The following is a 17,673-nucleotide window of genomic DNA, read 5'->3' as shown; positions in this document are numbered from 1 at the left end:
TCACGCAGTATCGTATCTCCCATTTCATCTTCATCCTCTTCCATTTCCATAATATTGTCCACAAGTACATCGCCCTTGTATAGACCCTCTATATACTCCTTCCACCTTTCTGCTTTCCCTTCTTTGCTTAGAATTGGGTTTCCATCTGAGCTCTTGATATTCATACAGGTGGCTCTCTTTTCTCCAAAGGTCTCTTTAATTTCTCTTTAATTTTCCTGTAGGCAATATCTATCTTACCCCTAGTGAGATAAGCCTCTACATACTTACATTTGTCCTTTAGCCATCCCTGCTTAGCCATTTTGTACTTCCTGTCGATCTCATTTTTGAGACGTTTGTATTCCCTTTTGCCTGCTTCATTTACTGCGTTTTTATATTTTCTCCTTTCATCAATTAAATTCAATATTTCTTCTGTTAACCAAGGATTTCTACTAGCCCTCGTCTTTTTACCTACTTGATCCACTGCTGCCTTCACTACTTCATCCCTCAGAGCTACTCATTCTTCTTCTACTGTATTTCTTTCCCCCATTCCTGTCAGTTGTTGTCTTATGCTCTCCCTGAAACTCTGTATAACCTCTGGTTTAGTCAGTTTATCCAGGTCCCATCTCCTTAAATTCCCACCGTTTTGCAGTTTCTTCAGTTTTATTTTACAGTTCGTAACCAATAAATTGTGGTCACAGTCCACATCTGCCACTAGAAATGTCTTACAATTTAAAACCTGGTTCCTTAATCTCTGTCTTACCATGACATAATCTATCTGATACCTTCTAGTATCTCCAGGATTCTTCCATATATACAACCTTCTTTTATGATTCTTGAACCAAGTGTTAGCTATGATTAAGTTATGCTCTGTGCAAAATTCTATCAGGCGGCTTCCTCTTTCATTTCTCTCCCACACACATATTCACCCACTATGTTTCCTTCTCTCCCTTTTCGTACTCTCGAATTCCAGTCACCCATGACTATTAGATTTTGGTCTCCCCTCACTACCTGAATAATTTCTTTGATCTCATCATACATTTCATCAATTTCTTCATCATCTGCAGAGCTAGTTGGCATATAAACTTGTAGTACTGTAGTAGGCGTGGGGTTCGTGTCTATCTTGGCCACAATAATGCGTTCACTATGCTGGTGGTAGTAGCTTACCCGCATTACTATTTTATTATTCATTATTAAACCTACTCCTGCATTACCCCTGTTTGATTTTGTATTTATAACCCTGTATTCACCTGACCAAAAGTCTTGTTCCTCCTGGCACCGAACCTCACTAATTCCTACTGTATCTAACTTCAACCTATTCATTTCCCTTTTTAAATTTTCTAACATACCTGCCCGATTAAGGGATCTGACATTCCACGCTGCGATCCATACAACTCCAGTTTTCTTTCTCCTGATACCGACGTCCTCTTGAGTAGTCCCCGCCCGGAGATCCGAATGGGGGACTATTTTACCTCCGGAATATTTTACCCAAGAGGACGGCATTATCATTTAACCATACAGTAAAGCTGCATGCCCTCGGGAAAAATTACGGCTTTAGTTTCCCCTTGCTTTCAGCCGTTCGCAGTACCACAACAGCAAGGCCGTGTTGGTTAGTGTTGCAAGGCCTGATCAGTCAATCATCTAGACTGTTGCCCCTGCAACTACTGAAAAGGCTGCTGCCCCTCTTCAGGAACCACACGTTTGTCTGGCCTCTCAACAGATACCCCTCCGTTGTGGTTGCACCTACGGTACGGCCATCTGTATCGCTGAGGCACGCAAGCCTCCCCACCAACGGCAAGGTCCATGGTTCATGGGGGTAGGCATATCACATACAAACCGTCATCTACTGAAACATTTGTTTCTGGAAGTATGGATCATGAGCCTTCTCTATAAAATTGCCCTATATACTGACAAAGTGGTTTTCCCCGTTCGAGAAATATTCACAAGTAACTATCACTAAACTTTCGTGCCTGCATAGCGTCCCAACCGAAAGTATAAGAAGACTTAAAAAACAGTATTTATAAAAAAGAGACATTTAAAATTTGAATAATAAATGGGCACTAGCTGCTCAGGCGAACATAAATTTTTCTCCGTACTATAATAATTTCTCTGTGTAAGTTTCGAGGGCAAAGAAATATAACAAAATGATCTAAAGAGACGACACGATACGCTCTTTTGTTAATTTTTCAGTCGTCTTCACTTCTTCTCTTGTCTTGGTTGCGTGTAGTCGGACATCTTGCGAGTGCTGGCAAATGTAAGCATATTTGTACTAATTAAGCAGATAATATATCGATTTAATATTATTGTGCACATTTAATTTGTAAGAGGTGATCCCGATTTCATGGTCGCCTTCCTTGAATTAATCTGCATTCGAGCAATTTACAGTGCAACAATCGCAGCGGCCGATGCAACCAACGACGCCATTACGTGGCGATATTAACTTATAAAATTTAGCGGAAGCGAAAAACTCGCCATCTATTAACATAATATACATTTTTCTCCAGAGCCGCCCGACGTTGCAGAAAATGCGTAGCTTTAAGATCCTTATTTCCAGTACCACAGCCGATAGCCAGAGCCAGGACTCCGACTACAATACAATGGTTAACGGAGGTAAGAAAAAATACTCTCGCGCTTGTGTGGGCTGCTGTTGTAATTAATAACTAAAGATTTTTTGCTTTAAAGTGAACTGACTAGCCGAGGAAATTAATATGAAAAGTTTATTCCATTGTTCAACTTATATGCTCAATTCTTAAGATCCAGCGAGTCTAACATTCATTAACGTAACAAATAATTTAAGATTAATATTGTTATAAAGGAAAACTTCACAAAAGCATTTAATCGTCAATCAAAATTGAATGAAATATCATTTTTAGAAATGCCCACCGCTTAAGTCGGCAACACTCAAAATAAAAATAATAATAATAAGCAGAAAAACAGAGCCTCCCATTCTAGATGAGTTGGCAACAGCAACTACCTAATGACATTACAATCGTACTTGCCGGAACTGCTGGACAGTTTGTAGCGAATTATTCCAGGCAAGCTGCAAATAGTTTAATTATTAGTGGTACTTCCTTACTACAGGCTTGTTTCGGTTATTGCGCCAATCTCAAGTAAACGTCCGAATAGACGCCCATATTGCATCAGTGAGTTAACTGTCGAAAGAAAAAGCATCAACAATAATAAACTGTCAGTCTGGCTGTCAAAAGCATTTCGCAAAAGCTGGCCACGGTGGCCAAGCGGTTCTAGGCGCTTCAGTCCAGAACCACGCGATTGCTACGGTCGCAGGTTTGAATGCTGCCTTGGGCATGGATGTGTGTTATGTCCTTAGGTTAGTTAGGTTTAAGTAGTTCTAAGTTCTAGGGGACTGATGACCTCAGATGTTGAGTCTCATAGTGCTCAGAGCCATTTCACAAAAACATTCTACACAAATAGAGATTACGTGACTTATAACGCTCTAAGGATCGACAGTTTACTCACTGATGCAGTATGGGCGCCTTTTCCAGTTAGATCAGCTCCGGGAGGCTTACGCTTCGAATACGTTGTGCGTGAGCACAGTGCTTCGAACAATTTCACAAGAATCGCTTTCCAAGACTTTCCAACAGCCTTACAACCGATGTCAGAAGCGAGTTGTAGCTGACGGTAATTTTCTTAGGCTATTCACCAACCTTTCCAAAGGCACCTTTTTCTGAATTGTGGCTGGGGTTGGTCAAGGGCGAATCTATTGAAAACAGATGTTGCATTCACATGTGACGCCACGCCATTTGTGGAGACCGACTCGGAGAGCGGTGGCAGCATTAGAGATAGGTAGTTCGCGAACAAACGGGTGCAAAGGAACGGTTCACCAAGATGAACGAAAGGACCGAGGAACGAATTCCAAGGAACGATCGGTTCATAGTTCACTTCGGTCGCGGCGGTCTATTTATAGTTCCCGGGAACGAGGAACGATCGGTTCATAGTTCACTTCGGTCGCGGCGGTCTACTTATAGTTCCCGGGAACGAGGAATGATCGGTTCATAGTTCACTAGTTCACTTCGGTCGCGGCGGTCACTTCGGCAGTTCTCGTTCCAGCCTCGGTCGCGTGCTCATCTCAGTCTCGGTCTCCCTCGGCCGCACTCGTCGTTCTTCGCCTGACCACCTTTTTCAATTCCACTGACGACTGCTCCTAGTTAGTTCAGTATCGAGTTGTTCGTTTCGTTCACTGCGCTCGCCTATTTTACATGTGTTCCAAACTGTTCTTGCACTTGGTTCTGGCTATTCAGGGTCCACAACCGGTAATCAAAAAGTATTTTATAGTTACGTAAATTACATAAAAATTACGTTGTATGTAATAGGTACGTCTTTTCAGGTAACAAAAGGGCATATCAGCTCACTTCATTATATCGATGAACAGCAGAAGACATACTTATAACAAGGCAAGTTTTTTTTGTTATTCATATATTTTTTGGTTTCATCGACTTGATGCAGCAGCGAACTTTCAATAATTTGCTTAATTTTTAGTGTAAGAAAATTCATATAAAACGATTTTCGTGTATCTTTCATACACAAAACATTACATTTAGGAAGGCTCTAATTATTTTTAAGTTTGGTTGTTTCCAATTTGCATTACCTGCTACTTTGGTTTCTTTGGAGAAACAAAAAAGAAAAAAAAAACAAAAAAAGAAAAAAAAGTGCGTTGTGGCTCAGTTTGGCTCAGTAGGAAAAGCGGTGCCTCTCCATTTGAAAAGACATAGATTGACATAAAATCGTATTTACTTATTACCTCAAAAATATTTGTTCAGAAGGAGCTTTCAAACCAAAAACATTATTACTGCGAACTTAATTATTATTATTATTGATGCATTAACTTCAATAACCCAACTTTAAAACCTAATTTTTACTAAGCGTGTGACGCAAGTATGAGAAAACCACATTTTAATTTGTTTCCATGAAGTCTCTACTTCGCCTACGAACTCAGAGACAACGTGAGTGTATATAGGGTGTAAACTATTATTGTTTACAACGTAGCATAGCTATGTAGTGGAAGTCGAAACGAAGAATTTTACACAAGACCCTTGTGGTCTATTAAATTGGGAAACAACCGTCAACAGGTTTACAGGACTACATGAGCTCAAGCCCATGCGCGCCGCGTGTGATTTTCATGTTCTTGTCTGTTTGTTATACCTGCTCGTAACGGGCAACACATCGTCCGTAATTGGCGAGCAGTCTGTACTCGCGGCCGGTTTTCCGTGCGCCACCCTATATTATTTCCCTGCGATCAGTCACACAAGGCTAAGGTTGGCTAAACGAGAGGTTCTTCAGAATCACAGAAATTGCTTCATAAGAACCATATACGAAGCACAAGCGAACGGTGAATGAGTAAAAATGAACGGTTCCCAAAAATGAACTATCAGCAGTGAACTAGTTCCCAAGGATGAACGAGCTTGCCCATCTCTAGGCAGCATTACCTCCACGGAGCACACTTCATCATTCGGCGGTCCTGAGGACGCGTCAAACACGCCGCGCGGTGACGGCCGTTGTCCCTCCACAGGAAACAAATACGCGAACCGGCTGGCGGATCGGCAGTTCGTATCTCGCCACTGAAGCTTTCGTTGTGCCGACTCTATAATACGACTAACACTTTGCTTTTCTGGACTCGATTTGAAAAGTTGTTTATGGTTGTGCTCTTGACTGCTCCACGACGTTTCCTGAGTGCAGCTGAACGCCGTTTTCTACCACGCGCGATGTTTCGCCTCTCCACTTGCCCGCCGCATCTGCGCACCTCAGGAGAGCCGGCAAAGACGCACATCGGCTGCCCACGTTGCACAGTGTGTTATCGCGCTGTGTCGGTCTTGCGCTTTCGTCATGACCATTGTTGCAAGACTATCGACACAGCTAAAGAGGCTGTACTGCACACAGGGAGGGAACTGGTACGCCGTCATGGCGGCCATGTTGTTGTTTTTGTTGTTGTGGTCTTCAGTCCTGACACTGGTTTGATGCAGCTCTCCATGCTACTCTATCCTGTGCAAGCTTCTTCATCTCCCAGTACCTACTGCAGCCTACATCCTTCTGAATCTGTTTAGTGTATTCATCTCTTGGTCTCCCTCTACGATTTTTACCCTCCACGCTTCCCTCCAGTACTAAATTGGTGATCCCTTGATGCCTCAGAACATATCCTACCAACCGAACCCTTCTTCTAGTCAAGTTGTGCCACAAACTCCTCTTCTCCCCAATTCTATTCAGTACCTCCTCATTAGTTATGTGATCTACCCATTTAATCTTCAGCATTCTTCTGTAGCATCACATTTAGAAAGTTTCTCTTCTCTTCTTGTCCAAGCTATTTATCGTCCATGTTTCATTTCATTACATGGATACAGTCCATACAAATACTTTCAGCAACGACTTCCTGACACTTAAATCAATACTCGATGTTAACAAATTTCTCTTCTTCAGAAATGCTTTCCTTGCCATTGCCAGTCTACATTTTATATTCTCTCTACTTCGACCATCATCAGTTATTTTGCTCCCCAAATAGCAAAACTCCTTTACTACTTTGAGTGTCTCATTTCCTAATTTAATTCCTTCAGCATCACCCGACTTAATTCGACAACACATTTAATCATACAGTAACGCTGCATGCCGTCGGGAAAAATTACGGCTGTAGTTTCCCCTTGCTTTCAGCCGTTCGCAGTACCACAACAGCAAGGCCGTGTTGGTTAGTGTTACAGGGCCAGGTCAGTCAGTCATCCAGACTGTTGCCCCTGCAACTACTGAAAAGGCTGCTGTCCCTCTTCAGGAACCACAAGTTTGTCTGGCCTCTCAACAGATACCCCTCCGTTGTGGTTGCATCTACGGTACGGCTATCTGTATCGCTGAGGCACGCAAGCCTCCCCACGAACGGCAAGGTCCATGGTTCATGGGGGGATGGCGGCTATGTTTCGTCGAATGTAAGATTGTAAGATGAAAAGTAATGCTCACATGCTTGTAGAAAGCCATTTAAATGATATTGAGAAACGCGCCAAGTGCCACGCGGAAGATAAATCCCCCCTCTATATGCACGCGCCATTTGAATGTGTCGCAATTTTGAGAGCGGAAGAATGGAGGCGCGTTCTAGTGCAATGTGAAAGCGAGTTAAGAAGTGTGCTGTTGTCGAAATTTTAATTGCTGAAAAAGTGACTCCGTGTGAGATTCACTTCTCGTAGTGATGATCCTGTTGATAATTCTACTGTAACAGATGGGTAGTAAAATTTCCTGACTGTGAGCCTGGAAAAGACACAATTGTTGCTGAAACACGCAGCTGACGTCCGGTCTGCCACATGATAAACATCGCAAACTCGTCGGCGACCGGAGAATCACCGGAAAACGTAGGGAAAACCTTATTGGAGTATGCAAGGAACGTGTCGGATTCATTACTGAACAATGAGGATAACGTAAAATCTGTACACGATAAGTGCCAAGCCGTCCAACAGACGAGAACAGACAGTGTCGACTGGAATGTTGCAAGCAATCCCTCCAACAGACGAGAAGAGACAGTGTCGACTGCAATGCTGCGAGCATTTTTTGTAGCGCTACCGAGATGATGGAGGTGACTTACTTTTGAATGTTGTGACGGGGCGGGAGTCAGAGGTCCATCATTTCGACCCAGAAGAGAAAAGATATCCATTTTCTCCTAGCCGAATAAGTTCAAATCACTACAATCCGCAAAAAATTCTTTTGATTGTGTTTTGGAAAGCTCGTCGACTTTACGTATCTGATTATCTGCTACGAGTGACAACGTTAAATTCTTCTCAGTGTATACTGCCGACTGTCTTTGAACCTCCGATGTCGGGTTCGTAGTTTTAGAGGCAGCGTGGCGCCTATAATCTTTCGTTCGTCCACACACAACTGAAGAGGCTTTGCGAAACCTGGAGTTTGAAACGACTCCACACATTCCTTTCTCCATAGAGATTACGGCCTGAGATTTTAATCATTACATCTCGGACGATGAAGTGGAGGCCAGTATCAAGTCCTGGATTTGAGAAAAGTTGCGAGAATTTTTCTGTGACAGAACGAAAAAACTTGTTACAGGTTGAGAGAAATGAATTAATCTTAACGGTTCAAATGCCTCTGAGCACTATGGGACTTAAATTCTGAGGTCACCAGTCCCCTAGAATTTAGAACTACTTAAACCTAACTAACCTAAGGACATCACACACATCCATGCCCGAGGCAGGATTCGAACCTGCGACCGTAGCGGTTGCGCGCTTCCAAACTGTAGTGCCTAGAACCGCTCGGCTACCCCGACCGGCAGTCTTAACGGTGACTATGTTTATTAATAAATATGTGGTTTTCCTAGTTGTTTTAAGCATGTGTGCATTACTTTTCAACCTACACTCGTAGCTACGAACTGATAATAGCCCAGTGGAAAGTCCGTTGAATACCTCCGTCTTGAGACAATGACAGAAAATGAAATTGCGAGAAATATCGTGGTATGAAGTAATGCATCGTTGCTAGATTAATAATACATCTCACTAGTCATATTTACATTTACAGTACATGGAGTTCATAAAGTGAATATAAAAGTTATTTAGGTACCTAGATATTTCTTATTTGCTGCTTGTTTAAGACACAAACCTCTGCAGTAACTGCAATAATGAAATCAAAAAAGAAATGTAAGAAGAAAACTCTGCATATACCACAGTGAATATTATTGATAAATCTGTTCGTTTGGTATGTCACGACACTATAAAATTTTCCCAAGGCCATTTGCTCACGAAGCAACTCCATGTGGCCACTTACTTATAGTGAACGACGCTATAGCAACCAACTACAAATACGAAAGAAATATGCTGACATTTCATCCCCTCCAACATTCAGCCGTAATTCCGAATCGAAAACAAACTCTGGTATTCTGGGCTGTAATAAATATGAGATTAAAAATTTACGTTACCAGCTACGACTGGCAGAAACAGACTACATAAATCCTGATTGTCATATGAAAGGAACTTGAAAGACATGTTGCTCTTGAAAGAATCAGTACACGGCAATACTTGGTGGAGCGAATGATTTTTACAGGTACAAACTAAAACAATCATCCGAAAGTATGAGAGTCACTATGAGTAACGTGAGGAGGCAAAGCTGGCATTATTTCTGATATTCATATTCCTTGTTTCTGATGTAGTCAAATACATTCCGTACAAATGCTAGTGTTATAATTTCGAAAGTGTGTAACTGGTAACGAGTATCTTCTTACGTGAACTTTAAAGAAATTCTCATAACCGGATCGAAGTTCATATTTACGCCCACAGCACAGAACGTATTAAATCTGCTGTCTGACCAAAGCACACTCACTTAAAGGACTCAAATACCCTGCAAGCGTTTTCACAGGTCTTCGAAAGAATGTTCCAACACCAGAAACTACTGCAGACGAAACACGCCGTTACAGCTGATGAGCCAATCACGTGCGACTTCACCTGCTATCTGTATATACTGTTACGCCCCTGAATAATATCCCTGGTGGATACTAAAAATACGTCCAAGTTCTACCTTGGCAGCTCCAGTAAGGCGAACAGCCTGTATCGATCTCCAGTAAGCCGCCAGCTAGGGGGAAATGCCGAGTGAGTTGCGGCAAACACGGAAGCTATCACAGCACGAGGGAACGACCGGGCGCCCGAAATGGCAGCCGAAGTATAATGACATCATGAAAGCCAAGAGAGACTATCCTAACAATGAGAAAGCACAGTTCCGTAACAAAGGCAATGTAAAAGGCAACTTCCAGTATTCAGGTGTCGAGCCAGTAGAGAAGAGCCTCTGAAATGTAAAGTTCCGAAAGTCTGAAGTCAGTAGGAGAGCTGACAGAGAGGGAAAACGAGGACACGTGGAGTCACAGCCATCCCTACCGCCGCAGAGCGCACGAGAAGCTCCAACATAAATACACCACACTTCTTAATAAATGTCTGGTTACTGATTGACTGATTGACGAGTGCTGACTGCCCCTTGTGTTAGCTGCAGGTATCCAGCGTGGGGAGGGGGGGGGGAGATCGATCTTCAGCACGCCTAGCTCTCTTCGACCGTCGACCGTCTATGGAACCACTGCCAGGACTCTACTGCTGCCAGCTGCTCTTCGTACTTCCGAGACGACTCTGACGGAACGTGGAGGCCGACATCAGCCCTCAGGCCTGCTGGAGGCTTGACCTGCGCCTCCAAATCTTCGCCGTTCAAGAGAGCACTTCGGAGATCGCTACGCAGAGCTGGATGCCGCCAGATTCCAACCCTCAATGGCAGTCCTGTGACGAGACAGTTGCCACCTGACGATTTGCTGTGCTGACGGTACTTCGAATGGATCGCACGCCGGCATTCCGCTGTTGATAATGTGCTACTGTGCAGATCTGGCTGTGGTGCGATTCTACGTAATAGATGTGTTAGTGACAATGATGTTTTCTTGGCGCTCTCGAGAATAGTGACTTCGCCACCGTATCTCTCCTGGTTGTCTCCTGATAACTGAAAGAGTCTGGGACTGGACCCCTACAATACTCTGTCTGATCCAGATACCCCGACCTTACTAGAAATTGACCACTATATACGATGTGAGGCGAATCCGCCGGTATAACAATGAGGTGGGAAGCACTGTGTTGTCAGCAGACAAAGAGTAGCAGCAGAATAGGTCGATCAAGACAGCTCAGTGACTTCGGACGTCGACTAGTCATTGAGCGTCAGCTGAGTAAGAAGCCCATCGGCGACATTTCACCGCTTCTAATGTTGCCAAATTCGGTTGTTAATGGTGTGCTCGTGAAGTGAAAACGCAAAGGAACGATCATGCTCAAGTACTGAGGGACAGGGACCGTCCAGCATTGCAGAGGTCGGTTGCGAAAAATCGCGTGAAATCTGCGGGAGGAATAACTCGTGACTTCCGAAGTTCTGCCAGCAGCCCAGCTAGGACAGTGGCTAGGGGTGGCGACTTAAAACAGATGAGGTATAATGGCCGAGCATCACCTCACAATTATAAGTACAGAAAGAAACACTCTAACAAATTAAAACATACTGAGGTGTTGAAATGTTGGTAAAATTGATAGATAGTCAAATATGCCGCATTAGCTGTTTTATTGTTCTCGCTCAGAGACTGGTACAACAGTTGCGCACAATACACGTACATCCCCAGGGGCATTTCCGCGTACAAAAACGTTCGTGCAAAACTTTATAACAACGGCGCTACTGACTCACTAAGATCAGAATTCTTAATATGTGGTAAGTACCGTCTTTAAGTCATGTTTCCTTCGTAGTATTTAGGACAGTGAGAAATTTCGCCTCACCTACACTTTGATTTTAGCAACACACCTACAATTTCCGATGTTTTAAAGATGGGAGTGGTACGCTCAATGTACAGATGCTCAGTAGTCTGTACGGTTTCACGTTACCACATGTGAGTCCGACACTATTGTAAAGATTATTGTTTCATTTGGGTCTACTTGTATCCCCTGTTGGACGTTCCTCACCATTACTTTTATAACACTTTCAATTTAGGGACGTCTGGTGCTCTCTGAGCGTGAACTATAAATTATCAGTGGCAGTTGACGTCATTAAGTTTGACTTCTGTTGGTGCGCGTGTCGGTAGTGCTCTTCGTGGCACCTTGGTTCACAAGTTAAGCCATTTAGATAAAATGGTACATCAGATTTTACAAGTAATTTTATGACAGGAGCTCGTGCCTTTCTTTAATAATTCGTGTGCCAAGATTTTAATCTTGATATTAAAAATCCTGGACTGAGTAAATGTCTAGTAAGTTTGTTATACAGGGTTATTACAAATGATTGAAGCGATTTCACAGCTCTACAATAACTTTATTATTTGAGATATTTTCACAATGCTTTGCACACACATACATAAACTCAAAAAGTTTTTTTAGGCATTCACAAATGTTCGATATGTGCCCCTTTAGTGATTCGGCAGACATCAAGCCGATAATCAAGTTCCTCCCACACTCGGCGCAGCATGTCCCCATCAATAAGTTCGAAAGCATCGTTGATACGAGCTCGCAGTTCTGGCACGTTTCTTGGTAGAGGAGGTTTAAACACTGAATCTTTCACATAACCCCACAGAAAGAAATCGCATGGGGTTAAGTCGGGAGAGCGTGGAGGCCATGACATGAATTGCTGATCATGATCTCCACCACGACCGATCCATCGGTTTTCCAATCTCCTGTTTAAGAAATGCCGAACATCATGATGGAAGTGCGGTGGAGCACCATCCTGTTCAAAGATGAAGTCGGCGCTGTCGGTCTCCAGTTGTGGCATGAGCCAATTTTCTTTATTCGTCGACTTCCGCGGGCTACGCGTGAAACTTGCCCGCACGCGTTCAACCGTTTCTTCGCTCACTGCAGGCCGACCCGTTGATTTCCCCTTACAGAGGCATCCAGAAGCTTTAAACTGCGCATACCATCGCCGAATGGAGTTAGCAGTTGGTGGATCTTTGTTGAACTTCGTCCTGAAGTGTCGTTGCACTGTTATGACTGACTGATGTGAATGCATTTCAAGCACGACATACGCTTTCTCGGCTCCTGTCGCCATTTTGTCTCACTGCGCTCTCGAGCGCTCTGGCGGCAGAAACCAGAAGTGCGGCTTCAGCCGAAGAAAACTTTATGAGTTTTTCTACGTATCTGTAGTGTGCCGTGACCATATATCAATGAATGGAGCTACAGTGAATTTATGAAATCGCTTCAATCATTTGTAATAGCCCTGTAAAGGTTTGCATAATTTTTTTTACGCAGTAAAACTCTTGAGGGTGAACGTGTATGGTATCAAGCCAGTTGTATCAGTCTCTGAGCGACTACAATAAAACAGCTAACGTGGCAAAGTGAACTTTTTCCACCAATTTTACCAGCCTCTCAACACCTCAGCATATTTTAATTTTTTTAGGGTTCCTTTACGGTATGTAAAACGGTATTAGGTGTGAACGCCCTACTTACAAGATTGTTTGCAACTTCCTCATAAGCCGCACATCTCAGCAGCCACAGTTTAGTAGATGACTGGACACGAGTGTTTTTGTGTGATAAATCACGCTGGATCTTATGTCGGTGAGATGAAAGGGTTTGGGTCAAGCGAAATCCTGGAGAACATTATCTGCCATCAGGTGTAGAGCCAAGAGTGAAAGAGAGAAGAATTCGTGTTACGGCGTTGCTCCAGTCCCCTTTTTATGCTTAAGAGAACATTAAATGCGGAAGGATACGTACACGTTTTACAGCTCTGTGTACTACATACAGTAGAGGAACGGTTCGGAGAGGATGATTGCATCAGCTGACAGTGCACCGTGTCGTAAAGTAGCATGTGTGAGGCAATGGTTTGGTGACAGTTACATCCCTGAAATGGAATGGACTGCCCGAAGTCCCAATATGATCTCAGTGGAACACCTGTGACATAAGTCATAACATCGACCTCGTTCCATATCCCAGCGTCCAATATCATTACCACAACATTCACTACCAGTCACACACGTCACTGGAAATATCCACAGCAGAAATCAAGCCCCAATAAAAGCCGAGGGTGAACACACCCGACTTGAATGTCGGCTAATCGTCGTCCAGATATTTTTTATGAGATGGTGTAGATGGTCTACACACGGTTAGCTGACGGCGCCCTCGATGGCTGAAATTCGAATCTCAGTTTTCATACGGGCTGTTGCTCAACGTAATTCTCTGCGCACTCTGTCATCTTTGCTAAACGCAAATGGTAGAAAAGGTGCGATTCCATGTGTTGATAATTGGTAGCCTCTGTTCCGGTTGGTAAGGTTTTCAACCATACGTATCTGCGAGGACACGTTAGTAATGGAATAAGAAAACGAATTCGCATTAACTAGAATTGTTGATTTATCTACCGTTTTGTACATTGTTGCTTCTATTTTTCTCGGTATTGATTTGAGCTGTTTACTTACAGCCATAATTTCGCCATCAACTGTATTTTCGCCCACCGAGTTGGCCTTCACACTCTCGGCAGATCGTTGCCATCATAGAAACTGATGTTTTCTGTAGCGTTTTCACCAGTCACAGGATGCCAGTAAATATGAAAGGGTGAAACCTGTAAAATGTTTTTGGGCAACCTACATAACTCTTTCACACAAGCATTTTTCACGAAATCGACTCGGAGAATTAATCCAGTATGTAACTATGATTTAGGGCAAAACTCTTAAGAGACAGTGAGAGTTTGGTTTAAGCTCTTTGTCAAGACTGATTTTGATTTGTGGTGGTCTAACAGGTGCAAATGCAGTAACACAGGTTCTCCAAAAAAGCTTCTGAACACGTTCACGTGTGCTTCTAAAATATCAGTCCAGGTTCAGGAAACGTCCAAATGTGTTAATAATCGCTGTGTTGATGGCTCGTTTCATGTGTAAAGGAAGGACACTTGAGACAGAACATTTGTGAGTGTTTCGAAAAATCCTTGAATGATGAAGTATCTATTGGACGTAGCACACTTCAGTGCTGTAATAAAAAAAAAGCAGGACTAGGTCATAGTCTCAAAAGACACAGCTTCGAAATCTCTTACCTTTAATGTAGTCGACTTGGTCCTGTGTGAAGGTTGGCAGCCGTGAGCGGGGCCTCCCCTCGGCCCGGCTGTTGGCGTCCACCCGCTGCCGCACCACAGCCGGGTAGTCGCCGTCCCGGCTGAAGATGGGGTGCGCGTACAGGCCGAGCTGCAGTCGGGGGGAGAGGACTCTGTTAGTGTTCACTGGGTACTTGACGACTAGAGACTGATATCCATGTAGCGATACCAGTGTCACATTTGGAACCATTTTCCTTTTCAGTGGTGTCTATAAATTTTAGAAACACTCTTGACCATTTCCTGCCTCCGAAGCTGAATATTCTAAACGTTAACTAAATACCTGAACATCTGATTTCTGGGTACGTTTATTGTGTCGCAAACACCATGACTCGGAATGTCTGATCTACGGGCATGACGCCAGAAGATACATTTTGAAACACGCCGAGCACACTGAATCGTGAATCACATCGCAGGCACACGAACGCAACAAATACTGCACAATGTTGGATTGTCCTTTAAAGATGTATTACGGAAATTTATGTTCCATCATAGCGTCAATGCTGATACCGAAACCTTCTATTGGAAGTATTTTCCCTCACATATCGTAGTCGCCGCTATGCATTGTTGTGTATGAGGTAACGACGACTAAAACTTTTGCGATCTGAGGAAATGACTTTCCAATACAGTTAGTACTCAATGTAACCAGATTTATGTCAGCAAGTGGCAGTAATAACTATAAGCCACGTTCTTACAAAGTATCAATATTTTTGTCCGTATTAGCTCATTTCCCTGATTAGATATGGGCTTGAGGTGCGAAATACACTCCTGGAAATGGAAAAAAGAACACATTGACACCGGTGTGTCAGACCCACCATACTTGATCCGGACACTGCGAGAGGGCTGTACAAGCAATGATCACACGCACGGCACAGCGGACACACCAGGAACCGCGGTGTTGGCCGTCGAATGGCGCTAGCTGCGCAGCATTTGTGCACCGCCGCCGTCAGTGTCAGCCAGTTTGCCGTGGCATACGGAGCTCCATCGCAGTCTTTAACACTGGTAGCATGCCGCGACAGCGTGGACGTGAACCGTATGTGCAGTTGACGGACTTTGAGCGAGGGCGTATAGTGGGCATGCGGGAGGCCGGGTGGACGTACCGCCGAATTGCTCAACACGTGGGGCGTGAGGTCTCCACAGTACATCGATGTTGTCGCCAGTGGTCGGCGGAAGGTGCACGTGCCCGTCGACCTGGGACCGGACCGCAGCGACGCACGGATGCACGCCAAGACCGTAGGATCCTACGCAGTGCCGTAGGGGACCGCACCGCCACTTCCCAGCAAATTAGAGACACTGTTGCTCCTGGGGTATCGGCGAGGACCATTCGCAACCGTCTCCATGAAGCTGGGCTACGGTCCCGCACACCGTTAGGCCGTCTTCCGCTCACGCCCCAACATCGTGCAGCCCGCCTCCAGTGGTGTCGCGACAGGCGTGAATGGAGGGACGAATAGAGACGTGTCGTCGTCAGCGATGAGAGTCGCTTCTGCCTTGGTGCCAATGATGGTCGTATGCGTGTTTGGCGCCGTGCAGGTGAGCGCCACAATCAGGACTGCATACGACCGAGGCACACAGGGCCAACACCCGGCATCATGGTGTGGGGAGCGATCTCCTACACTGGCCGTACACCACTGGTGATCGTCGAGGGGACACTGAATAGTGCACGGTACATCCAAACCGTCATCGAAACCATCGTTCTACCATTCCTAGACCGGCAAGGGAACTTGCTGTTCCAACAGGACAATGCACGTCCGCATGAATCCCGTGCCACCCAACGTGCTCTAGAAGGTGTAAGTCAACTACCCTGGCCAGCAAGATCTCCGGATCTGTCCCCCATTGAGCATGTTTGGGACTGGATGAAGCGTCGTCTCACGCGGTCTGCACGTCCAGCACGAACGCTGGTCCAACTGAGGCGCCAGGTGGAAATGGCATGGCAAGCCGTTCCACAGGACTACATCCAGCATCTATATGATCGTCTCCATGGGAGAATAGCAGCCTGCATTGCTGTGAAAGGTGGATATACACTGTACTAGTGCCGACATTGTGCATGCTCTGTTGCCTGTGTCTGTGTGCCTGTGGTTCTGTCAGTGTGATCATGTGATGTATCTGACCCCAGGAATGTGTCAAAAAGTTTCCCCTTCCTGGGACAATGAATTCACGGTGTTCTTATTTCAATTTCCAGGAGTGTATAAGCCGCGTTCTTACAAAGTATCAATATTTTTGTCCATATTAGCTCATTTCCATGATTAGATATGGGCTTGAGGTGCGAAATAGTTAAGAGCCCTTTACAACTCTTAAACTATGCCACACTTTGAGGAAGAAGTAAACTTCTTCCAACGATACAGTTTATAAGACTTTTTCAAGGCATTATTCGAGCATTTAAGTATGATATTCATAATGCACTTACAGGCGATAGGCAAAATAATGTCAACAGTTGTAGTAATGGGATGACTGTGTTTGACGGTCAACAACGCAGGTAAGGCACGTGTTGCGATGGACGAGTAACGCATACTTCATACTTGAATTCACAGGCCGAGGTCGGCGTGCAATGAAAGACCGAACAGAGTTCCAGAGAGGGCACTTTGTGGGGTCCCGATTAGCTGGAGCGTCAGTAACCAAGACAACCAATTTATTGAATGTCTCAAGAGCAACTGTTTCAACACCCATGACAGCCTACACAGAACATGGAAAGACATCATCGTGTAAACGTAATAGTGGGCGCAAATCAAAACTAAATGACAGAGATCGTCATACGCTAACATGACTTGTGTCAAAACAACACAAAACTACGGCGGCAACAGTGACTGCAGAGCTCAATAGTCATCCTCGAGACCCCGTATCTGTCCGCCGAGAACTTCATAAATCGAATATTCGTGGACGAGTTGTTATACGGAAATCATTAATGACGACAACCAACGCAATGAAGCGTAAAACATGGTGTCAGGAGCATAAATCCTGAACTGCTGATCAGTGGATGCACGTTATGTGGTCCGACGAGTCAACGTTTTCGTTATTTCCAGCATCGGGCCGGGTTTACGTCTGGAGAACGCCAAAAGATGCCTACAATCCAGATTGCTTGATTCCAACGGATAAACATGGAGGGGGAAGTGAGGTGGTGCGGGCAGCCATAGCATGTTATTCTGCTGGTCCCATCATTACTCT

At 44.5% G+C, this 17,673-nt stretch overlaps 1 protein-coding gene across 3 annotated transcripts in view; it reads right to left on the bottom strand.

Annotated features, from left to right (window-relative positions):
* Nucleotides 1-17,673, bottom strand: part of LOC126094949 (myrosinase 1-like) — a 180,430-nt gene that overhangs the window by 67,265 nt on the left and 95,492 nt on the right. For 2 of the 3 annotated variants that reach the window (XM_049909602.1, XM_049909603.1), the window contains one exon: nucleotides 14,461-14,608. The exons of the other annotated variant lie outside the window; for it this stretch is intronic. In XM_049909602.1, the coding sequence (XP_049765559.1) occupies nucleotides 14,461-14,608 (148 nt within the window). The remainder of the gene's footprint in view (nucleotides 1-14,460; nucleotides 14,609-17,673) is intronic. 3 annotated transcript variants of the gene reach the window in all.

Source organism: Schistocerca cancellata, chromosome 8 (assembly GCF_023864275.1).
Source record: "Schistocerca cancellata isolate TAMUIC-IGC-003103 chromosome 8, iqSchCanc2.1, whole genome shotgun sequence".
Classification (NCBI taxonomy): Eukaryota; Metazoa; Arthropoda; class Insecta; order Orthoptera; family Acrididae; genus Schistocerca; species Schistocerca cancellata.
Note: the sequence above shows the minus strand (reverse complement) of the source record. Positions and strands in the feature narration are given on the sequence as shown.